Source organism: Enhydra lutris, unplaced genomic scaffold (genome assembly GCF_002288905.1).
Source record: "Enhydra lutris kenyoni isolate GAN:26980312 unplaced genomic scaffold, ASM228890v2 scaffoldscaffold9, whole genome shotgun sequence".
NCBI lineage: Eukaryota > Metazoa > Chordata > Mammalia > Carnivora > Mustelidae > Enhydra > Enhydra lutris.
Genome location: NW_019154093.1, coordinates 65951488 through 65975159, shown reverse-complemented (window position 1 = coordinate 65975159; position 23672 = coordinate 65951488). Strand labels below are relative to the sequence as shown.

At 39.7% G+C, this 23672-nt stretch overlaps 1 protein-coding gene across 4 annotated transcripts in view; it reads right to left on the bottom strand.

Annotated features, from left to right (window-relative positions):
• LOC111143004 (cell division cycle 14A) overlaps positions 1–23672 on the bottom strand; it is a 173462-nt gene that overhangs the window by 77525 nt on the left and 72265 nt on the right. For all 4 annotated transcript variants that reach the window (XM_022496395.1, XM_022496396.1, XM_022496392.1 and 1 more), the window contains exons 6-7: positions 14255–14321; positions 10520–10582 (exon numbers count right to left, since the gene is read on the bottom strand). In XM_022496395.1, coding sequence (XP_022352103.1) covers positions 10520–10582; positions 14255–14321 — 130 coding nt within the window. The remainder of the gene's footprint in view (positions 1–10519; positions 10583–14254; positions 14322–23672) is intronic.

Here is a 23672-nt window from a genome sequence, read left to right as displayed (position 1 = left end):
AATAATAAAATATTTAAGAGGACACAAATTGGTTTTCTAATTAAATACACACACACACACACACACTTCAAAGAAATCTAGGTCAGACAGGAACTGAAGGTACTTTCCAACCCTACCATATTTTACAAACATCTCAGCAAGGATGAGGCAAGAGGATGGTTTTATGTCTTACATTCCAAAGCCTCCTGCCTACCAAGGACTATGTAGGAAAACTGCACCTGTTCTTACTATAAGAAAATAAAATAAAAATAAAAGTTTGAATTCCTGAAACATATATTTAAGTGTCAATACTCACTTTACTATGGATTCTTAAGCCTACAAAAGATTCAGTCTACAACCAGATTTCTTTGAAATATCTAACTCTGCTGCTGCATTTAAAATAAAATTTTGGAAAAAAATCAAGTTTTCTTACAAAGTAAATAAGTATTAAAACTGGAAAAATAAAAAAGTAAACATAATTTGACTTGAAAACATAAATTTTTATAACATCTAAGAAATGTATCTATGCTGGTAAGGCATGCCTCTGTTGTAACGGTCACAAATATATTTTTCAGTCCCAATACTGAAAATCACCTGTCATTTTACCATTGTAATAAACAGACAATAAAACAGAAAAGACAGACCTTGAGATCAACAATTACAGGATTGATTCCCTTTATCAACAGATATGCTTTCTAGGACAACATGGACAAACAGTGTTTAAGCACAATTCATCATTCCTTAAAACATTTGCTGAGCCTTTATTATGTCCAAAGACTATAACTTGGTGTCACACATAAAATGATTAAAAAGTATTTTCTCTGTGCTCTTAAGGAGCCTTCATGAAAGCAAGTGGGAGTGACAAAGAATAGTAATGATAACAGATGCAAATACATAGATAGCTCTGACTGTGTGCCAGGCTCTACTCTGTTATAGGTAACTCATTTCATGCACCGGCCCTATGAGGTGGGTGCTATTAGCTCTATCTTGTACCCATTGCTATAGACAGAATGCTTGTGTCCACCTCAAAACTCATATGTCAAAACCTAATCCCAGTATGATAATATTTGGAAGTGGGGCCTTTGGGGGGCAATCAGATCATAAGGATGGTGTCCTCAGGAATGGGATAGGCGTCCTTATAGAAGAGAACCCAGAGAGCGCCCTTGCCTTTCTACCATGAGAAGACACACAGAGAATGCAGCCACAGAAGAAGGCCACCAGACGCCGCATCTGCTGGTGCCCTGACCTTGGATTTCCCAGCCTCCAGAACTGTGAGAAATAACTGTTTGTTGTTTAATCCACCCGGTCTATGGTACTTTTGTTACAGAAGCCGAGACTATGATACCAATTAAAAAAAAAAAAAAAAGTTGTATTACACTTTGAAAAGAGCTATAATAGAAGCATATAGGAGGTGTAATGATGGTACAAGACTATTTGAAAAATCAAAAAGGCAGAACTACAAAGTCTCCCTTTATTTGTTTAAAAAGTACCTTCCTTATATTTCCCTAACTTCTGAAACAATAAAATAGTGTTGATGGTATAGTTGTATTACATAAATGCAAATATGCTGCAGTAATTGGCATTTTATGTTCTCAAAGCAAAGTAAATATTTGAGTTATTTGGTTTAAATTAAAATGCCATGCCATCTGGCTTTAGATAATTAAACTCTAGATTATTAATTTAGATTCGCTTTTGAGAGAGACAGTGTGGTGGAGGGAAAGAGGAGGGCCCCATGTGGATGACTGTTTCACCTCTGCTCACTCCAGCTGGGGTGGGGAGACATGTGTGGGAGAAACCAGCAGCCCAGGCCAGTGATGCCTCTGCTGATGCAGACGCTGGCAGCAGGAACCCAGGGCATGTTTGCAGGTGCTACTGCTCAAGATATGGCAATTTGAGGTCACAGGCACATATACGATTGTTGAAACTTGCAAGCAGGTGCCCTCACTCACAGAGAGCATGTTCAACAACAAACCAGAGCCCTAGGGAAGGGCAGCGTTTCAGGTGGACGAAGGAAGAGAAAGTGCTTGCAAAGGAAACTTGAGAAAGATGGCCTGAGATGCAAGGAAGAGAAAAGCAAGGGACGGAACCTTAGAAGTTAGGGAAAGAAAGGGGGTGTCCAGAATTAGAGAGTGGCCACAGAACAAATCAAGTAGGAAGGAAATCAAACACAACCATCTGGTTTGCTGACTCTTCTATGGGCAAGGAAGTTTCATGAGACTCACAAAGGTAAAAACTAGACCATCACCAACTGACTGACTAATAACAGAGTCAAGGCTGCTCTCTTAAGAAGCTTGGACAGAAACCAAACAGCAATTAAAGAGGAAGGAAAAAACCATGGGAAATTCTTAGGACAAGGTAGACCTCAAAACATTTTATAGTTAACCAACATGATCTTTGAACCAGGAATGGGCATAGTGGATCAGCAGGTGTGGCAATACTGGGTCCCTCCACATTAGTAGCTGCAGGGTCCAGGAAGGCGTTCTGCTCCCCTGAACTTGGAGCCTTTGAGTGGTATAATCAGTACTGCAGGATAGCTTCAGAAGATGCTTCTAACAGTTGAGTAGTCAAATCCCTGTGGGAGGCATACTTCTATGGTGCCTCCAGGTGGTGAGGACGTGCTCACCTACCGGCATTCTGGAGCTTGCTTAACTCCAGTCCTGTGGCAGGAATTCATGAGAAATAACAAGGGCGGAAATTGCCATGTTTCTAGTTCAGTAATCCTTGAACAAGAGGGCAGACCAAGCAAGCAACACCTGGATTACACTCTAGTTTGGTAGACAAACTTCAATCCAAAGCAAAGCCTTGAAACATACCTCAGGTGTTCAACAGCAGTAACTCTACTGGTGACCTGAGGTGGTGCATAGAGCAATGGGAGACCTAAGCTTCGTGCGCAAGGTATATACAGAAGGCTGACCTGAGGAGTCTACACCACCCAGTTTGACAATTTACTTATTAACTGCAATGAAGGATGACATAGTCAACCTGGGGACAGTCTCTATTCATATATTAAACTAAACTGATGTTACAGAGACAGCCTGGTTGAAGACTATAATACCTAGCCATCTGTGTTGCACATAACAGGTTTAAAAAAAACAAAAAAAAACTCACTCTTGGGTGCCTGGGTACCTCAGTTGGTTAAGCACCTGCCTTCAGCTCAGGTCATGATCTTAGGGTCCTGGGATCGAGCCCCACATTGGACTCCCTGCTCAGCGGGGAATCTGCTTCTCCCCACAACTGCCCCTCCGCCCCCACTCGTGCTCTCTTTCTCTCTACAATAAATAAATAAAATCTTTAAAAACAAAAACAAAAACTCACTCCTGAAGCATAGATTGGCTGGTAATGAAAGAGAGAAACATCATTTAAAGATGTTGTCTGCCATAGTCAGTACCTTCTTCCCCAGGAGTGGTACTACAAAATCATAATGCATTCTTCATTAATAAGTTGTGGTCACTTTCCACTGAAAAGTAGTTACCTCTAACAGATTATATCAAATATCCTGGAAGGTGCTATACTTCTGTTTTCAGTATTCATTTAATCACTTATTTATTCTTTCATTCTACAAACATTTAATGAGCGCCCACTATGGTATACTACACTACTGAGTACTTACTCATACTAAGATGAATAAGACATGGTTCCTGACCTCAAGGAGCCAGAGTGCAGGGAAGACACAGATGTGTAAACAGCATCAAGCAACACTGTGTGAGAAGAGCTCCCAAAGAACTGGGAATGACTTAGACACATCTACGTAAAAATGGTGGGCAGGAAAGGAGGGATTGCAGGCATGAGGGGGAACAAGAGCATGAAATGCTGCAGTCTGGGAAGCTATGTGGTGTTGGGGCTGGGAAGGGAAGGGAAAAGGGCAAGAGTGGAGGGGAAGGAAAATCCCACGTCAAGGGTGCCTTTGGGACAGTATTAAGGAGTTTGCATTTCCTCCACACTTTCGGTTAGTGTGGAGCCCATAGAGGACCCAATGCAGGAGACTGATATAATCAGACTCAATTTCGAAGACATACACTCTGACAGTAATATGGAAGAGGCCCAAGAGTCAAGACCCACTCCAGACATCCAGAATTGACCAACACTTTCTCATAAACAGTTCCCACGTGGGCTTGTTGTGATGTGGCTAAGATTATGTGAAGTCACCTAGAATAGCAATGCTCTTTTCCCAGAAGAACACCCAGTAGGTGAATAGCCAATAATAATGACTTATTAATTACTAGACTATTTCAGGAGCAAAATTTTCCACATTCAGTCTGCCATGGACAAAGGAGAAATTTTGCGTAGACAACTCATCTGATAAACATGAAGATGGGGCTTGTGACAAAGGTCAGACATGATAACTTCTGCAAGAATATATGGATTCTAAGAGAGCAGATGATAAGAACAAAGGCTCTAATCCCACACATGAAGAGATGATACTGTAGGAACCCTCTTGAGGAAAAAAAAAAAGAAAGAAAGTATTAGACCTAGCAAATATATTGAGAAAACAGGAGGTACTTAATAAACATCCTTCAATAAACAAACTGAAAAGTTATCAAGTTGAGGCCATAAAGAGTGTATACAGCTTCCTGACCCTCACATAACAAAGGTTGATCTGTACATCATTATTTCTGTTGGACAAAGCTTTCCACCCAGTGAAACAGAATGGATTTGCCTGGGCAGGGACCAGGGCAGCCAGAGGCCCCAGGCCAGTCATCGACAGCTGTGAGCTATAATCACAGGGTGCTGAGCAAATATTATCCTTTTCCACGTGCGCCTTGATGAGAGAAACAAGAGAAGGCCCCGCACTGTGTCTCCACGCTCAAGCAGGCAGTAACCCGTCGGTCCGGCACCCGGCCTGCGGTAACCAGGGGCAACTCTAACCGCACCCATCAAGTAACCACTGGTAAAGTGGCCCTGGGTTGGCAGCTTGTGAAAGCAAAGTGTCAAGTCAATAATTCTGGGAACTATCCTCACACTGACAATGCTACTTCAGAGAAAGCACTTTTTTTTCTTTTCTCAAAAAAGGAATGATTCACAGGGGGTAGAAAAAGATAGTGGAAGATATAAAATAAATCCAAGCATGACGTCAATGCAATTTCTTCATTTTTGAAGTAGGCGTTACATAAACTTGAAACTCCATCTAATCCCCAAAAGAGTATTTAAAGCAACTTCTTGCAATTACATGGGCCAAGTTCTGGATGGGGTAATAAATGAGTAGGCATCTCCACATGCTGCCCCTGAAGCTTGTTTCTTTGCCCCTCTCTGTTCCTCCCCTCTCCCGGGGACAGGATGCTGCTCTGGGAGTCTGTGTGTGGCCAACACAAAGACATCATCAAAGATGGCAGACTTCCGGTCAACAATAGAAAGCCCCTCAGAGACATCCAAATAACAAACAAAAGACACAACTTCAAGCTCTCTTTGAGGAATAATGACTTAAAATAATGCCTAAGAGCAGCACCATTCATTTTCGGCAAGGTAAGGAAAGTTCCCCCAAAAAGAGTTTTTTTTTTTTTTTTTTTTTTAAAGACTTTATTTACTTATTTGACAGACAGAGATCACAGGTAGGTGGAGAGGCAGGCAGAGAGAGAGAGAGAGGTGGGGAAGCAGGCTCCCTGCTGAGCAGAGAACCCAATGTGGGGCTCGATCCCTGAACCCCAGGATCATGACCTGAGCCGAAGGCAGAGGCGTTAACCCACTGAGCCACCCAGGTGTCCCCAAAAAGAGTTTTAAAAAGGCTGACTGAAGGCGGACTCTGTGTATGGATGCTACTGCAGGGCCTCACAAGCAGAATATTATCCTACACGAGCAGTTACCATATAGAGGTATGTGAGGGCACAGCTCCTCACATACCCACAGAAACATAATTTCAATATTCAAGCTCTTTCATCTTCACTGCTGTTCCCATGGGCCAAAGGTCTATTTCCACTTTTCAAGTAAACCCATGAATGGCCATGTTTCACAGGAGTGACTGCTCTCTCAGTTGTTTGAAAATACCTTGAGATAGGGGCAACTGGGTGACTCAGTTGGTTAAGCAACTGCCTTCAGCTCAGGTCATGATCCTAGAGTCTCAGGATCGAGTCCCTCATGGGGCTCCCTGCTCCATGGGGAGCCTGCTTCTCCCTGTGACCCTCCCTTCACCATGCTCTCTCTTTCCCTCTCTCATTCTCTCTCTCAAATAAATAAACAAAATCTTTTTTAAAGAAAGAAAAAGAAAATACCTTGAGAAACCTGTTGGAAAAGTATGATTGTTTGGACACTGATTCTTAGGGCAAGTTTTAGGGCTATATTCTTGCAGTTACTTTATGGGACCTTCATTCACAGCTGTCAGAATTACATCTATTTGATCAGCACCAAGGTGAAGAATGCACAGTTCAACAGCGTGGTAAAGAACCTGAGAGACCACATTTTGGAAGATACTTTTGTTCATCAATAATTAATGGACCATTCTGCAAGTCCCATGAAAACAGAGCAAGAGTCTGAGATATCTTACCCAAACCCCTCTAAATATGACAGGGCTTTAACTCTTATGTGAATAATTAGATCACCTAAAGCAAGGCCATATAAACTGTTCTGTTTATCCCAGGCTCCATGTCATTCTGAGGAACTCCAATAGTTCATGGTCAAGACTGTCCCCACAGAATCTGCCTCTAGGTTCATGTAGCTACTGAGCGCTTGAAATGTGACTAGTCCAGGGGCACCTGGTGGCTCAGCTGGTTAAGCTTCCAACTAATGATTTCAGCTCAGTCTTGATTTCAGGGTCATGAGTTCAAGCCCCACACTGGGCTCCATACTGGGTATAGTAGTAGTAGTAGTGACTAGTAGTGACTAGTCCAAACTGAGATGTGCCATAGAGCAAACTACATGCTGAGATTTGAAGGCTTAGTTCAAAAATAAAAATGTAAAATGCTTCATTAATATTTTTTATTTATTTATTTATTTGTTGTTTTATTATTTATTTATTTATACAAATATTTATTATTTATTTTATTTATCATTATTTATTTATTTATTATTACAATTTTTATACTGATTACATGTTGAAATGATATTTGGGGAATATTGGATTAAATAAAATATATTAAAATTAATTTTATCATTTCTTTTTACTTTTTCTAAACGTGGCTACTAGAATGTTTAAAGTATCTATAATTCTCATTATATTTCTATTGGACAGCACTGCTCTAGACCCATGAATCACAGGAGGAAAATGGATATAACCCTTTGCAGAATGGCCGGAGATTTACCTGTAGACTTTATAAAGTGAGTATTTCTTATGTTCTGCTGATCTTGTCATTAACGTTTGGCATTCTTATCATAAAACTGCCCTTCAATCTCACACAGAGATGCAGTCTCATTAATATAGGCTTCTTCTTAAGCCAAATTATATATTAAATGTAGTTCTGTCAAGAAGTGTCTTGGAAAACTTCATCCTGAACGTTCCCCACTAATCCAACACTTACAGTCTCCTAATTTGCTGTCAGTGATAAAATTTTACTTTGAAAACCACAATGTCTCCATTGGAATACCGACTTTGTTGGAAAACACAAAACATGTGTCTCTAGCTCTCCCACAAGTTCACCCATTGTCCAAACTCACTAAGGCAGGTGAGAGAACAGTGAGCGAAATTATAACAAGAAAGTATCAGGCCCACAGACTGTCGGGAACAGAGTTCCTTTATTTATTCATTAAGTAGCATTTATGACATGCTCACTCCCCAAAAAGCATACTTCTCTTTGTGATTTTCTTTTCCTGGGCTTTATGATAGAATGGATATATCATTCTCAGAAAGGAAGTAATTTGACAGAAAACTTTTCAAATGTTCACGAACTGCCTCCTGCCTCCCATTATTACCAGGGTTGTGGTTGTTGTTATGGTTGTTCGTTTACTCAGGCGAGGGTATGACCACATTCTTTTTTTTTTTTTTTTTTTACAAGTAGGCAGAGAGGCAGGCAGAGAGAGAAGGGGAAGCAGGCTCGCCACTGAGCAGAGAGCCCGATGTGGGGCTCGATCCCAGGACTCTGGGATCATGACCTGAGCCAAAGGCAGAGGCTTTAATCCACTGAGCCACCCAGGCGCCCCGGTATGAACACATTCTTAACAGACTTTTTTTTTTTTTTTAGTTGGCCAGTTGGTTGGTTTGCAAGAATTAAACTCTACTGTCTCAGCTTTTTCAATAGCTTTTCCAACTACCTCTCGACATCCACATTAAGGTTTAAAAAATGATGAAGGAATAAGTAAAATGCCAACTAATTTTTTCTTTTTATTGTGGTATTGTTCCTTCCTCCTCCTCTTGAGTGTCCACCCCAGTATCTCCTTTAATGGAAATGGACTTCACATTTTGCCATATCATTTTCTCCATGCTCATATACATGGAGCATGAAACATCTAATTTGGAAGTCCACTTTAAGAAAAGAATACAAAATTATGAATACAAAATTAGGTATAGGAGCTTAAAAGATGCCCAAACAAGTGTGGGGGGGGGTCCTCTAAAATTTCAGTTTTAATAGCGTCACGGGAAATCAGCTCTGCTCACATAATACAGATATACATATATGGGTGAAATGGGATCTCATTACTGTTAATTAAAGGAGGGGATTATATTATGAGCACTTATCTGTATCTTTTCTTCTAAATAATGTATTATAGAAATCATTCCAAGACAAGTGGTATAGCTCAAATTCACTTTTTCACATCAGCACATAACATTCTATGGTGTGTATATACTATAAATCATTCAGCCTTCCCTTATGAGTGCACAGTCTCTGTTTCTAGCTGAGGGTGGGGGTGGGGTTTGATGGGGGGATTCTTTTTTTTGCTACTAAAAATGCCATGACAACCATGCTTTTATGGCTAAAAAAAATTCAAGATTTTTAATAAATTGTTATATTTATTTATATAAATATTATTATTTATATAAATATAAACAATTTAATAAATTGTTAATAAATAAATACATTTATTAATTTGAGGAGAAATAGCAGTTTTATGATATTAAACCTTTCTATCCAAGTATTCAGTATATATTTTTCCACTTAGTCATGTCCTATCCACAAGGAATTTGCAATCCAGTAAGAAAAATAAAACCAAGATACAGGAAACATGGAAAGTACAAATTGTAACACATGAAACTGAAGGGAGAAAATACTCATGAGAGTAATGCTCTGTGTAGATGTGACCCACACAAAACAGAGGAGGGGAAACGCTAGAGGGGATGGGCATGTGGCAGAAAGGAAGCTCAGCCAGGACACGGGGACACTCGGGAAACAGTGAGCATGCAGCTCTGTGGGGCTGGCAGGCAGACGGCGCACGGTAAGCAAACAAGAGACAAGGCTCTCGAGGTGGGCTGGAGCCCATCCATGCTAAGAATGCCAGCACAGAGGAAGTCATCCCCATTTCTGCAAAGCAATGCAGTCTGGGGCCAAGAATGATGAGAGTTCTGTTCTAAGATCACCCAAGTCACGTGGATGAAAAACAGACCAAAAGGAGAAGGACCCATGCTCATTAGAGAGTGCTTCTCATAGTCCACAAGAGAGGGCACGACACCTGAGCCAGAGGGAAGGAAGGGAGAACAGAGAGCACAGGGAAGATGAAACACACACCAGGAATTCAAATACTGGTTCAATTCAGGAGGGAAAGAGAAGCATTCCTGTTCTTGAGCCTGGGTGAACTGCAGGATAGGTGGTACCATTAATACAGACGAATGAAGCAGAAGACCGTAGTGGAGTGAAAGATGGTTAGTTTCTTTTCAGACTGGTTAAGTTTAACTTATAAGAAGGATATCCAAACAGAGATCCTGAACTAGAGTGCAAAGGGGAAGGGCTGCCCTCTCTTGCTAAGAGTAGTGATACATTTCACAAGTCGTCAGGAGAACCCCAAGAGGTGAGTTCACTTCCATACACTGTTGGGCCTACTCGCATTCTACAGGCTTCTCATCTTCCAGAAAAGCTGTTTCTTCAACATCTCCTTATACAGCAACCTAGCTGGGACAGCCCTTGCCTAAACTCTGCATCACTGAACAGGCAAGACATTATTCAAAACCTCCATGATGCAATGGGGAAAAAAATTCAGCCAATTCGTAGAACTAGGTAAATTCAGCCATATTTAAAAATTAAATTTATGCAGTCAAAAAATATTACAATATAACAAAAATATTACAAGTAAAGTTTTGTTTTAAACAGAATCTGAATTTTTAAAATAACAGTAACTCAGTTTCTCTATCAAACTATATTTTGAAATTATTTTTTCTTATAAATTAAATGTGCAAAGTAATTGTTAATGGAAGTTTCGTGAAAGGACATCACAGATAATGTCCTTTTCCCAAACTAAACATTTTCCCAAACTAAAATTCTGGTATTCCTGGTTCAAAGGCAATAACCAAAGCTGAAAGGACAAAACTGACAGCTGTAGAAAGCACCCAGAATGCTTTTACTTTAGGAGCCACTCAATTTGCAATACCTGAATGTTGGGGCCGGGGAGGGAACAGGGCGGGGGAGTGGAGCACAGGGGATTTTAATTAAATAAAATTATATCTTGTAAAAAATTAAAATGTACAAACCTCATAATGTTCATATTCATCCACATCAAATGTCTCAAAGTCAAAAAATCCATGTTGTAATCCCTAGAAGCAGAATTTGAATTAGTTTTTCCACACCAAATTGGTAAGTCCTCTAGCCATTCCTAGAATTCCTGCTCACAAATGATTCTCACTAATCTGAAGTTTGAAAAGCTTGAAACCTTTCATTTAAAATGTGTATCTAGAAATCACCTTCTAACATTGATAAGTGTGCATTGAGACCTTCTCACAAGTGGGACTTAACACTTAGAAAAGCATGAAAATTTGTCCTGCAAAATATATCTAGAGTCCTTATTTACATTAGTTTTGTATGTAGTAAATTAATTGTGTATATAAAATGGAACATACTAGCAAATGTAGAGTTAAAACCTATTGGGAACCAGGCAATTAATTCATATCAAACTATGATAGGATATATAACAGTAATTAACTTTTCAGATAGGAGAAGAAAAATCAATTATTCTTGGGAGGTTTTGTTTTCCTTTGATCATCAATGAGATACTTAGCAAAAAGGGCATTTTTTTTTCTTTTTTAAAGATTTTATCTATTCATTCGACAGAGAGAGATCACAAGTAGGCAGAGAGGCAGACAGAGAGAGAGAGAGGAGGAAGCAGGCTCCCCACCAAGGAGAGAGCCCAATGCAGGGCTCGATCCCAGGACCCTGGGATCATGACCCGAGCCGAAGGCAGAGGCTTTAACCCTCTGAGCCACCCAGGAGCCCCCAAAAAGGGCATTTTTGCTTCATAGGCCCTTCTTTGTTCCTAAAACTTCTCGAGAGCATTTGTTTTATGGTCATAGTTACTGACAGAGTAAAAGTGTACTTGTCTGCTCTTACAATTTAGAGGAAGAGCTGGTACTTTTTAACAACACAAAGAACACATTCATTACTCTTTTTTATAACTAATGACTTAGAACTTTTAAAAACTATCTAGCTTGCTCAGATATAATATTTTGAAGAGGACAATGTTTTATTTTATAAGTCATGAAGCTGTACAGATTGTAATAGAATACAAAACCACTATTACTTTTAAAAGTTACATATTCAAACCGTTAAAAATTGAAGAAACTATGAAGCCAAGCTCCAGGACATCTATCTTCAAAAATACATTCAAGACCAGCATTTTCTAAAATGCAGAACACAGGGTGCCTGGGTGGCTCAGTGGGTTAAGCCTCTGCCTTCAGCTCAGGTCATGATCTCAGAGTCCTGGGATCGAGCCCCGTATCGGGCTCTCTGCTCAGCAGGGAGCCTGCTTCCCCCTCTCTCTCTCTGCCTATCTCTCTGCCTACTTGTGATCTCTGTCTGTCAAATAAATAAAATCTTTTTTAAAAAAATGCAGAACACAAATCACCTGCAAAAGAAGCACCTCAGTAATTTAGATTTAAAATACAGAGTCCTAAACCCCATATCCCAGAACTATTAAATGTGATTCTCTGGGGGTAGGATCAACATGTTAATATGCCTTCTAGGTGATTCTTATAAATGATAAATCCTGACACTGCTGAGTTAGTCAACCCCTACTATTATAAGCAAAGCAAGTTATTTAAATTATCTCACCTTTAAATATAGCAACTTAGTAGATCCATCTGTACCATTCCCGGGAAAGAAGTGAGAAAAACAGAGCCAGGACTATAACCTTCCTTCCTTATTTCTTCATTTGAAGTGTGTGTTTGCTTATGTTTCTGTGTGTAGTTCACACCCAGGTAAAACCATGCTTATGATGATGCCAATGCAACAAAATCAGAAAGATATGCTTCCAAACAAGGCAAACATGCAGCCATACTCTGTCTACACTCTTAGGAGTATGGTCCTCACTGCCACGCAACTGCCCACAACACAGGGCTTTATGTAAGTGTGGAGGGGATAATGTGTCTCAGTTGCTTAAGGACATGTTGAACATCTGTCAGATCTTCTAAAATCTCATCTACGTTTGGGTAAAAGAAGCCCTAGCTCTCGATGAAACAAGAAAGTTACAGAAGACCTTATCCATGAACAAAGTCACACCTTTCCTCTCTAACAGGAAGGATGTCATAAATTTCTATACCCAGTTACCAAGTTACCATAATAGGTGAGGATATTCCAATGTTAACTCTTTCTGAACTTCATACATTTATAAAAGAAACAGCCTGTACCAGGTAGCAGAATAGGCAAAATAATAACAACAACAATAACAATAAATAAATTACATTTCCCCCCCCTCGGGCATACTTTTTTAATGCTATAGTTGTGGATTATATATTGAATTATCTCTCCATACATGTTCTTAACTTGTGCTACTAGAAGTCTAGGATGGAGACACTACTTATGGTGGGGGGGCGGGCTACAGTATGCTGACAGTCTTTAAATGGAAAGAAAAATACTTGGAACTATCTTAAACTTTCACAGAGTTTAAATTCATTTTTAAATGAAATATTGAAGTCAAAAACAAACATACATAAAAGTAGCATACTGATCATACCAATTTTCTCAACTTAAAATGTAACAAAATCAGTCTTACATCAGAAATGAAACTAGAACAAGAATCATTCTATCATTCTCCTGGTGTATCTATAGTCCATAATGACCCTTGTCCACAGGCTATGCAACATGTACATTCCTGAGTGATACATCATGGCTATATGTTCAAGATGGAACGATGTACTTTGAAACTTCATTAGAATTTCACACTATAGGGGCACCTGGGTGGCTCAGTGGGTTAAGTGTCTGCCTTCAACTCAGGTCATGATCCCCTAGGATGGAGCTCTGCATGGGCTCCCTGCTCTGTAGGGAGTCTGCTTCTCCCTCTGACCCTCTACCTGCTCATGCTCTCTCTCTTTCTCTCTCAAATAAATAAATAAAATCTTTAAAAATATTTTTAAAAAGAACTTCACCAGATAGCATGCATGACTTCTCAGTAAATCAATGCTTCTAGAACATGTTCTAAAAGTTCTCAAAAATATTTTGGATTCACTTCTCCATTATACATATGAATAACTAATCTATGCCTCCAAACTGTAAAGTGCATCAAATCACCCAGAGTGTCAAACACAGACTGCACGGCCCCACTCCCATAATTTATGGTTCCGTCAGTCTCGGAGGATGGCTGAGAATTTGCATCTCTAGCGAGCCCCACATTTTGACAAACCATTGATTTATAAGATGCCCTGATAGGATGTTAGAAAGCTCCAAATTGATAAAGAAATGTGAGTTAGAATTAGCCCTGCTAATAGCTCCCAGTAGCCCTAAGAGTGGCTTAACCTCCCTGGGGTTGTTTCCTCATCTATAATAATGAGATAATAATATCTGGCCTACTTACTACTGTAACAAAATCCAGGTAGGAAACCAACATGGAAATGTTCCCCTCCACACTAACAGAGGTGTGCAGTGGCTTCCTATCTCTCCCACACCAAGTGCTGGCTTGATAAGGAAGCTGACCCAGTGACAAAGCAATGTCACAGGCACAGAGACAGACACAAGTCATACAATTGCCCAGGAAGAGGAATAATTTAAATAAGGAAAGGAAACCCCCTATACTTCAATCAGGAGTTACAGAGTTACCCCAGACACCCTTCAATTTGCCCGATGGTCTATATTTTACACATCAATCATTCCATCAAGAAGTGGAAAGCCTTCTGCTAACTGCCTGTCTTCTCTCCAGTGACAAGCAAGGATACTGACATTATTCCTTTTTCATATTTTGAAACATCTGCACCAACTATAGCAAGGAGAATTATTATTACCTTTCTGATTCCCTGCAAACAGTCGAGGATGGTGAGATTGTAAGTGCAATTTCCAAAGGAAGCATCCCTATAAACACACACAAAAAAGAAACGACACTAAAAATGTACATTCAGAATATTCAAATAATAACATAACAAAGTCAACTGAAGACTGCTTGTTTGGTTTCACAGCTTTAATTAATTTAATTAATGGTAAATTAATGTAACACATCAGATCCTACTAGTTAACTACCCTTACAGCTTAACTGAAGCATTTCTGAAATTGCTTTAATCCAATAGGCAGAATTAAGAAAACCAGATCTAAGAGCCTGAGCTCTGTAGTCAGGTTGCCTTTGTTCAAATTCCAACTCTGCCACATACTGCCTGGGACCATGAGCAAGTTAATTTTACCATCTCTGAAATGATGTTACTGATAGTATCTACCATTCATAGGATTGTTGTCAGAATGCATTTACTAAATATAAAGTCCTCCATATAAGAGCCTAGCATACAGGAAGCCCCTAATAAATGTTATGACTCTCTTTGATATTACTAACAGCGAACTGGACTGCTTCACTAAGGAAAAGATTCACAGTCACTAAAGGTATTCATACAGAGGAACAACCACCCATCAGGAATATAGTAAATATGAGCATAAATATGTAAGGAGGACAACGCAGGCAGGTCAACAGAAACTAGCTGTTATTTTCATGGATTAAATGCCACCTCTCCATCAACTCCCCACCTACCCCCCACAAAACACTATGGAAAATGCAGTCATGCTTCCAAACAATCTCCCCTCAGGATCCATGGGAGCTTCTAATGCACCATGAAGTATTATATCAAAAGGATTAGGAATCTATTGCACTGAAAATTGAGTACTTCATACTTTATTTAAGTTTTTAGAGCAACTTAGCAGACTTGCTTTAGGCAACATAAAACTGAAGTATCAAGTTCAGGTCAGTTAAGCAAGAACTGGCACTGGAGCTTTAACACTAGCGGTGTTCCAAGGTGTCCAAGGCAAGAAACTTGACCTCGAGGCTCTGTGTCTCTGCCCAGCCCCCACTGCTGACCCAGAAGAACAGAGCTATCAGGGAGGGACCTGCCAATGACAAAGTCAAATGTACCACACAAAGTCAGTCCAAGGGCAGCAGTGGGGAAGGTGCCAGGTGATGATGTCCATGGAGAGAAAATGACCCTGAAGGGCTTTAACATAATTAACATAAAATATAACATAAATAATTAACATAAAACTGAGTTTTATATCACAACCATCCTAGGGAACTTGACCCTATGACTGCTTCAACATCACTGGGTTTCAGCATCCTGACAACCTCATATAAAAACAGTAAGTTAGCAAAGCGACTTAACAGAAATGCTTAAGTCCTGAAACTTCAGTTAACCTAAAGAAATAGGAAGGGTTATTCTTGATAAGTAAATCTGATTTTAAGACTTCTTTTTTTAATGCCATCTGAACTCATGGGTCAGTGAAAATCAAAACAGCCTCTTTTCCAAATACCTTGTAAAGACATAAACCACATATTAAGAAGCAAATTTTAATGGACAAAAACAGAGAAAGGTATAGCTGGACATCCAAGATAAAATGGTTTATATTAATAATCACATATTCCTTTGTAGGCACTTGTCTCTTTGGGACAGGGTTCAGAATCTTTTGTGTGTCATGAACCCCTTAGCAATCTGATAAAACCTGTGAACCCCTTTTCTCAGAATAGTGTTTTTAAAGACATAAAATAAAATATAAATGAATAGCAGAAAACTAATCCAGTCAAATTTATCAAAATATAAAAAACTTACAATACCATAATATTTACTTAATAATTTACTTATTTTATTAATATATAATAAGATCTAGTAGATCTACTAATGACACTAATTTTAAAGAATGAATGAACATAAATAAGATATGTGAAATATATAAGATGTAGGCAAGAACTGTAAGGAATATAAGAATATCTGTAATTTCTATTGTGATAGTCATTCATATTGCTAATACTACTATAGTTTATTTCTAACATTTATAATTGAATGTAATCTTATCAGTTATAAGATTAGGGAAAACAAAGACACTTTTCTGGCCATACAAATTCAGCAACTCTCTGAACTTTCTCCACAGACCTTAGATTAGAAATGACTGCTTTATGGGATGTGTGGGTGGCTCAGTGGGTTAAACATTCAGCTCAGGTCATAATCTCAGGGCCCTGGGATGAAGCCCCACATCTGGCTCTTTGCTCAGTGGGAAGCCTGCTTCCCTACCCCCTCTCTCTGCCTGCCTCTTTGCCTACTTGTGATCTCTGTCTGTCAAATAAATGAACAAAATCTTAATAAATAAATAAGTAAATAAATAAATAAGAAGAATAAAAATGCTTTAGTAAAGAAAATGAAAAAAAAAAAAAACACTTCTTTTTATTTAAAAGAGTAAAACAATTTTAGGAATTGGAGGTACTCCTTATTCTCTGAAATATATTTTCCTATGCCTAGAGTCACCTAAATAAATTCACATGTATCAATCATCAGAAAAAGAAATTATTATAAATAAATCACCCAGTCTTTCTGACTGTCTGCAAAGTTTGGTGAGACAATCATGACATCTCCTGTCCTATCCCAGCCACAGTTTTTCCCAGGGCCTGAAAAGAGAGCTCTGGTGACCTGATGATCAAATCTGCAGACCAGAGAGAGGAGGGCCAGTTAAACATGCCATGGCACAGAATCAGGACACGAAGCAGTCACAGCTGGCTGGAAAGGCAGGGAGAAGTTTACAGCTTGACATATAGTAAGTGCTGCAATAAAATGAGGTCACATTCTCAGAAAGGGGGAAAGGAGATGAAACACCAAAGGAGATTATACCCATTACTCAAGGTAATTAATCCTCATGAAGGGCACAGGAAGACAATAGGTTCCCAAAACCTGCCCCCGTACCAAGCAAGAAAAAAGGCTAATTAGTCCACCTCCTACTTAGTCAAAGGAGAGTAACCATAAAAGTGAAGGGATACAAAAACAGGTTACATGTCCTCTGGTGGAAAGAAAAAAAAAGAAAAAGAGAGAGAGAAAGAGAAGGTAGGGTGAGTCTGAGTGGCTCAGTAGTTAAGCGGCTACCTTCGGCTCAGGTCATGCTCCCAGGGTCCTGGGATCAGGCCCCGCATCGGACTCCCTGCTCAGTGGGGACCCTGCTTCTCCCTCTCCCTCTGCCTGCTGCTCCCCCTGCTCGTGCTCTGTGTCAAATAAATAAATAAAATCTTTAAAAAGAAGAGAGAGAGAGAGAAGGTAGAGGTGGCAGACTGGACACAAATATCTATCAAAACCACACTAAAAAGAGAATTTTGAAGGGCTTTTTAAAAAATGGAATCCAACACATTCAGAAGAGAGGGGAAAGTAGCAATAAAATCCCAAAAGCTGGAAATCAGAGAGATGAGTGGTGATAAATTACAAAACCAAGAAAACTGAATATTAAGGTACCAGTGAAAAAGAGAATCAACCCAACAAGTACTAGAAACTTCCCCAAAGGCTCAGGAATTGGCAGCACTGGGTCCTTTGGGGAGTGGGAATGAAGGAGATGATGGAAATAAAATTAAAGTCCATTTCAGAAGAAGAGAAGTTTTATTCTATAAAAGAAACATTATCTCCCATCTGATAAATGAGTTCTTCCCTGCTAATTTCTCTCAACACCCTACTATAGTCAAGACCATCTGAAAATAGAATGGTTGGCCCTGGAAGACAGCAGGATTCCCGCCCCCATGCAATGTTCAAGTTTGAATCGGAGGACTGCTTCAGGATTATTTTTCGCCTACTTTGTTGTATGAAATGGAGATCCAGATTAGGAAAACATCATTAACCAAAGAAGTCCCTTCAACTCTGAAACTGTATCGTTATTCAACACAATTGATGATCACTTTCTTCTCCAGATCTCTCCCCTGGGTCCTTCCCAACAGAATCTAAACACTTTCACGTCCCTACCATCTTCAAAAGAAGAAAAACCATCCCAGAGTTTCTGGACTTGGTATCTCCCCACAACCACCACCCTCCCTTTGGCCTCCCCTTTAAAACGAGACTTCTCTGAAGGATGACTTCTCTCCTGGCTTCCATTTTCCTTCCTCTCGAATCTTAAGAACCTCTGTTCTGTATCCTCTCTCATCCATGCCATGAACATTTTGCACTAAAGTCACCAATTATCTCCACATTGCGAAGCTGGGGGTGGCAGGGGGGCTTCGTTTTTAATTGAGATAAAATTCATAATTCAGCCTTTTTAAAGTGCACAATTCGGTGATTTCTTTTAGTCTATTCACCATGCTGGGGCTTTTGATATATTCACAATTCATATCACCACTAATTCCAAAATGGTTGTGTTCCCTGAAAAAGAAACTCTGTGTCCATTTACAGTAACTGCTCCCTCTCCCTCCCAACCCCTGGCAGTAAGTAATCTACATTCTATCTCTCTAGATCTGCTTCTTCCAAGCCCAGGGGACATTTCCCAAGCATTATTTGACTGAACTTGTCGGCGACAAGTATCTTGCCCCTTTGAATACTCTCTTCACTGGCTTCCTGGATTTTTTTTCTACCTCTCCTGACATGGCTCCTACCCAGTCTCCTTGGCAAAGACATCCTTCACCTCCCATCCTTAAAAGTTAGAGCTTCTCAAGGTTCAATCCCACACTTAAGTTCTTGTCACTCCATGTTCTCTCCCTAGCCCAGAATTAGATGGAATGCATCAGCATCACCTGAGCGGTTCCCAAAACACAGACTACTGGGCCCCACCCAAGGTCCTGATCCAACAGATCCAGGGCAGGACTGGAGAATCTGCATTCCTAACAGGTTTCCAGGGGCTATTGATGCTGCTGGTGGGAAGGAGCACATTTGGAGAACTGTCCAACACAATCTCACCCATATAAATTGCCATCAGTCTGCCAATGACCCTCAAATTGGCAAAAACAGGATAGCCAACCACATACGTGACCTTCCCATTTGGGTGTCTTAAGGCACCTCACTGTGTGAGAAGACTCTCTTGCAGCTGCCCGACCTCAAAGCAACAACAATAACCGGTTCTCCAGCACGGTCTGTCCCCTAAAAGATTCAGCTTCCACAATTGCTCAAGTTAGAGCCCAGATGTCTCTCCAGATCTCATTCCCCTTATCCTGTCTGCCATCATGCTTTGTTGCTTCTCCCTCTTAACTGCCTCTTGCCTGCACAGACTTCTCCTCAATTTCCCCACCACCTCTCAGGTGAACTCCTGCAACAGCCTTCCCACACCCATGCCTCACCTTCCTGATCAGGCTTCTCACAGCAGCCAGAGGATATTTTTTTAAAGGTAAATCTGATCCGGTCACTTTTCACTGACTTCGTTGCTTTCATGGGAAATTTCAAATAGTCAACAAATACAAGGCCTGGTGGGTATCTGACCCTGCCTGCCTAAGCCTCCTCATATCATGCTCCCACACAATTTGCCCATCACAAGGCCTTGCTTAACCCCTCAGATAGAGCCCTCTGCACTCACCACAGTTCCTTTGCTCCTGCTAGTCACATGTCCTCCCACTTGCTTTTGACTAGGTTAGCCTTCAGAGCCCAGCTCACACACAGATCAAAGTCTCTGAGGACAAATCTCAATGCCACCCTAGCTGGAGCAGGTCCCCAGCTTTTTTTTTTAATGGACTTAACTATAGTTGATAGTATATTGTGGCATTCTTATTTGACTCTGCCGCTCTCTCTGTAATAGTCTCAAAGAAGGCAGGATCTATACATTTTTTTACTAGCTCCTCTCTTCCTAGTACCTGACATACTGCCTGGCACAAAATAGATACTGACTAGGAACTTCAATGAAGTAAAGGAGCTTATCAAGTGGTATTAAACACACCTTTATTCTAACCCAGACACTTTGGAGAGACTATACAGAGCTTTTAGAACTTAAATCAAGATACTGATGTGAATAGAAAGTTTTAAAGTCCCACAGTTTTTATTGCAATTATAATTCCCAACACTTAACTCCTGGTTTGCTTTTTTACTCATTTATCCATGTATTTATTCATTCACTCATCTATACTTACTGAGCCAAATATTTATGGAGTTGAATAAGAGGGCACGTTGTATTGTAACCTCCCCCATAAAGGACCACTGAAGTCCACAGACAGCAAGTGCAGGAGGAAGTATGGGCTCACCACGCAGCCTGGAACAACCACAGGTCTTCCCTGTGTCTGTCAGGATAGTCTGGCCAAGCATTGCATTAACTCTCTTAAGCAGGTAAACGCAAGGCTGCTCTTCATTCAGAGATAAGTTAATACCCCAAACACCCGGGATTTCTAATCATTCTTCTCTGCTAAAGAATAAATCATATGTCTCTAGCCCCAATATGGAAGACTAATAATACTGCCAATAGTTGTCTACACACATCCAGATACAAATTTAACCCAGCCTCATGTTTGACCATCTAAACTCCATCTATCCCAACAACTCTCTTTTTAAATGTGACATCCAGCATAATAGTCAACTGAACCACAAAGCGACTATGAAATGATTATAAAAATCCAGTAACTCTGACCTTGGGAGCGGCGGGCAGTTAATACATACTTGTTGAATAAAAAACTAAACAAATGAGTATGAAGCAGTTGGGACTTTTTTTATTTTTACATTTTTGCATCTATTTTGCAGAGAAGCTATAGAAGAAAAATAAAATTTAAGAAAACAAGAACCACCTTGCACAACTAGATACAAAGAGAAAGGGCTTAATCCACTCTTGTCATAGAACTGTCTCCTGTGGGCTCCCGTAAGTGATTATTGAATATTCAGGAATTTTGAGAACCCACATCAGCACTGGTGGGTGTATTTACACCATAGAAATCAAGAAACACCTTCTACTTACACAGCCAGTTTACCGACATACCACTGCTTGTACCTAAGCATCCAGATATCACTCAGAAAGAAGCAACCTTGTAAATGTTAACAATGAAGAGATGAAACTGGAGATGAAAGAATATATTCACACAAAGCAATGAGAAAGCATTTCTGGTAATGAGGTTGTTTGAAATGAAGAAAGAATGAACAACAGAGGTACAGGATTTAAAATACAGAGACTAATCCAAAGAGTAAAGAGCTGACAGTAGGGGCATCTGGGTGGCTCAGTGGGTTAAGCCTCTGCCTTTGGCTCAGGTCATGATCTCAGGGTCCTGGGATTGAGTCCCGCATGAGGCTCTCTGCTCAGCGGGGAGCCTGCTTCCCCCCCTCCCCCTCTGCCTGCCTCTCTGCCTACTTGTGATCTCTCTCTCTGTCAAATAAATAAATAAAATCATTAAAAAAAAAAAAAAAAAAAGACCTGGCAGTAAATGGATGAAGAAATATTGGGGATGGCTATGATCTACATATGTTTTGATTCCAAAATTCTCTGCCAGTTCTCTGGATAACAAATCGTTAGGAGGTATGCAAATATCTGCAGAGCAGTGGGTTGGAAAGGATCTCAAAGGTCATGAAAGCATCCTTCCAAGCACTGATCTGAATCCCATCTACACAACTGCCAGAAGATCATGAGCTTCTTAAGAACTGAGAAAGTGTCCTTTATGTTCTGCATGCCCAGAGTCCAGAACAGTGTTGGAGACATTAAGATGCTGTAGATGTTTGACGAATGAATAAACAATCATTACCAGGAGATCATTAAACTTATATTCGAACAACTCTAGCGGTTGGGAGCTACTGACCTTTCAAAGCAAAAATCATACAAAACAATATTTAGTCATAAACTATGTATAGTAGCAAAAACACAATCAAACTGAGGGTTTTGGAAAGGGGGGATGTGGGGATGGGTGAGCCTGGTGGTGGCTATTAAGGAGGGCATGTATTACATGGAGCACTGCATGTGGTGCATAAACAATGAATCTTAAAACACTGAAAAAATCAAATAAAATCAATTTTTTAAAAATAACATTTTAAAGTGAAAAAAAAAACCACAGTGAAGAGCTTAATGTCCAATGGAAATATGATGCCATCCACAAAAGACAGCCAAATATGTAATCTTAATTTCTTTCAAAACCATATTTAAAAAAGTAAAAAGAAACAAGTAAAATTAATGAGTAATGTATTTTTACTTTTTTTTTTTTTAACTAAATCTTTAAAACATTTGGACTAAACAAATTTCAAATGCTCAAAAGCACACATAGCTAGCAGCTAGTAGCTACTGTACCGGGTAGTTCGGCTCTAGACTATACTGAATGGATACTTGGTAAGTAGACAATGCCCCAAAATACGACACATAATTATCCAAATCATACTTGACTTCCAATCACTGAACAAATCCATGACACATGTGAACCAGGTCCAGGGAAAAGAAAGAGCTGATTGCTTATTATCATCTAAACCTCAAAGATAAAAAAGGTATTTGCTGAGCATTCATGGGAAGCACAAAGCCATCTACCACTCAAAGAGCAAAATCAAATGGCTTCATAGGGCAGCGCCAAAAGGTGAGCATGACCACTACTTAACAAAAACCAGAACACAGAATCTCCCACTTTTCAGATTGTAAATAAGGCTACACACTAATCACTCTGTTCATCCAAAGAAATAGATATGTAAAAATTCATCTCTAAATCATGGCTCAAAAGGTCACATAAAATCAGCAGAATAGACTCTGTCCAGAACTAGCAATAATAGGCGCAAAAAAAAAAAAAAAAAAAAAAAAAGACCAAGCACTGTGCTCTAAGCCTTTTAAAGAAATAACAAGAAAACACACAAAAAAAACAAAAAAAAAAAAGACAAAAAAAAAAAAAAAAAAAAAAAAAGGACCATGCACTGTGCTCTGAGCCTTTTAGAGTGATACCATGTAACCACACAAATTTTGCTTTACAGATAAATACAGTGGTAAATAGAGGGCGCCTGGATGGCTCAGTCAGTTGAGGGGCTGTCTCTTGATTTTGGCTTAGGTCCTGATTTCAGGGTTCTGGGATAGAGCCCTGCATCAGGCTCCATACTAAGCAAGGAGTCTGCCTGAGGATTCTCGCTTCCTCTCCCTCTGCCCCTTCCCTTGCTCATGCACGCACATGTGCTTTCTCTCTCAAATAAATAAATAAATAAATAAATCTTTTAAAAGATAATAAATAGTAGCAAATTGCCTTTAGATTAGGTACTGAAAAGACATTCAACAAGACATTCAACAAAATAATTACATTCATCAACGTAAATGTAATTCATTACTGTAATTGTAAGGTAAACTAATGTGAATACATTAAATTAATGTACTTTTCTAAACCACCTTTATCAACTAAGACTGGCTATCAGAAATGTACTATATAAAGAGTACAAAAGCTTGGCACTGACTCTTCTATAGAAACTTGGTAACACAGATCTGGGACCATCAAAATAGGAATAACAAAGAACCAGCTTTCACAACTCAAACCACTGAAGCACCTGCTGTGTTCCAAAAAAATAGAATAGGTGTAACTCACTTCCT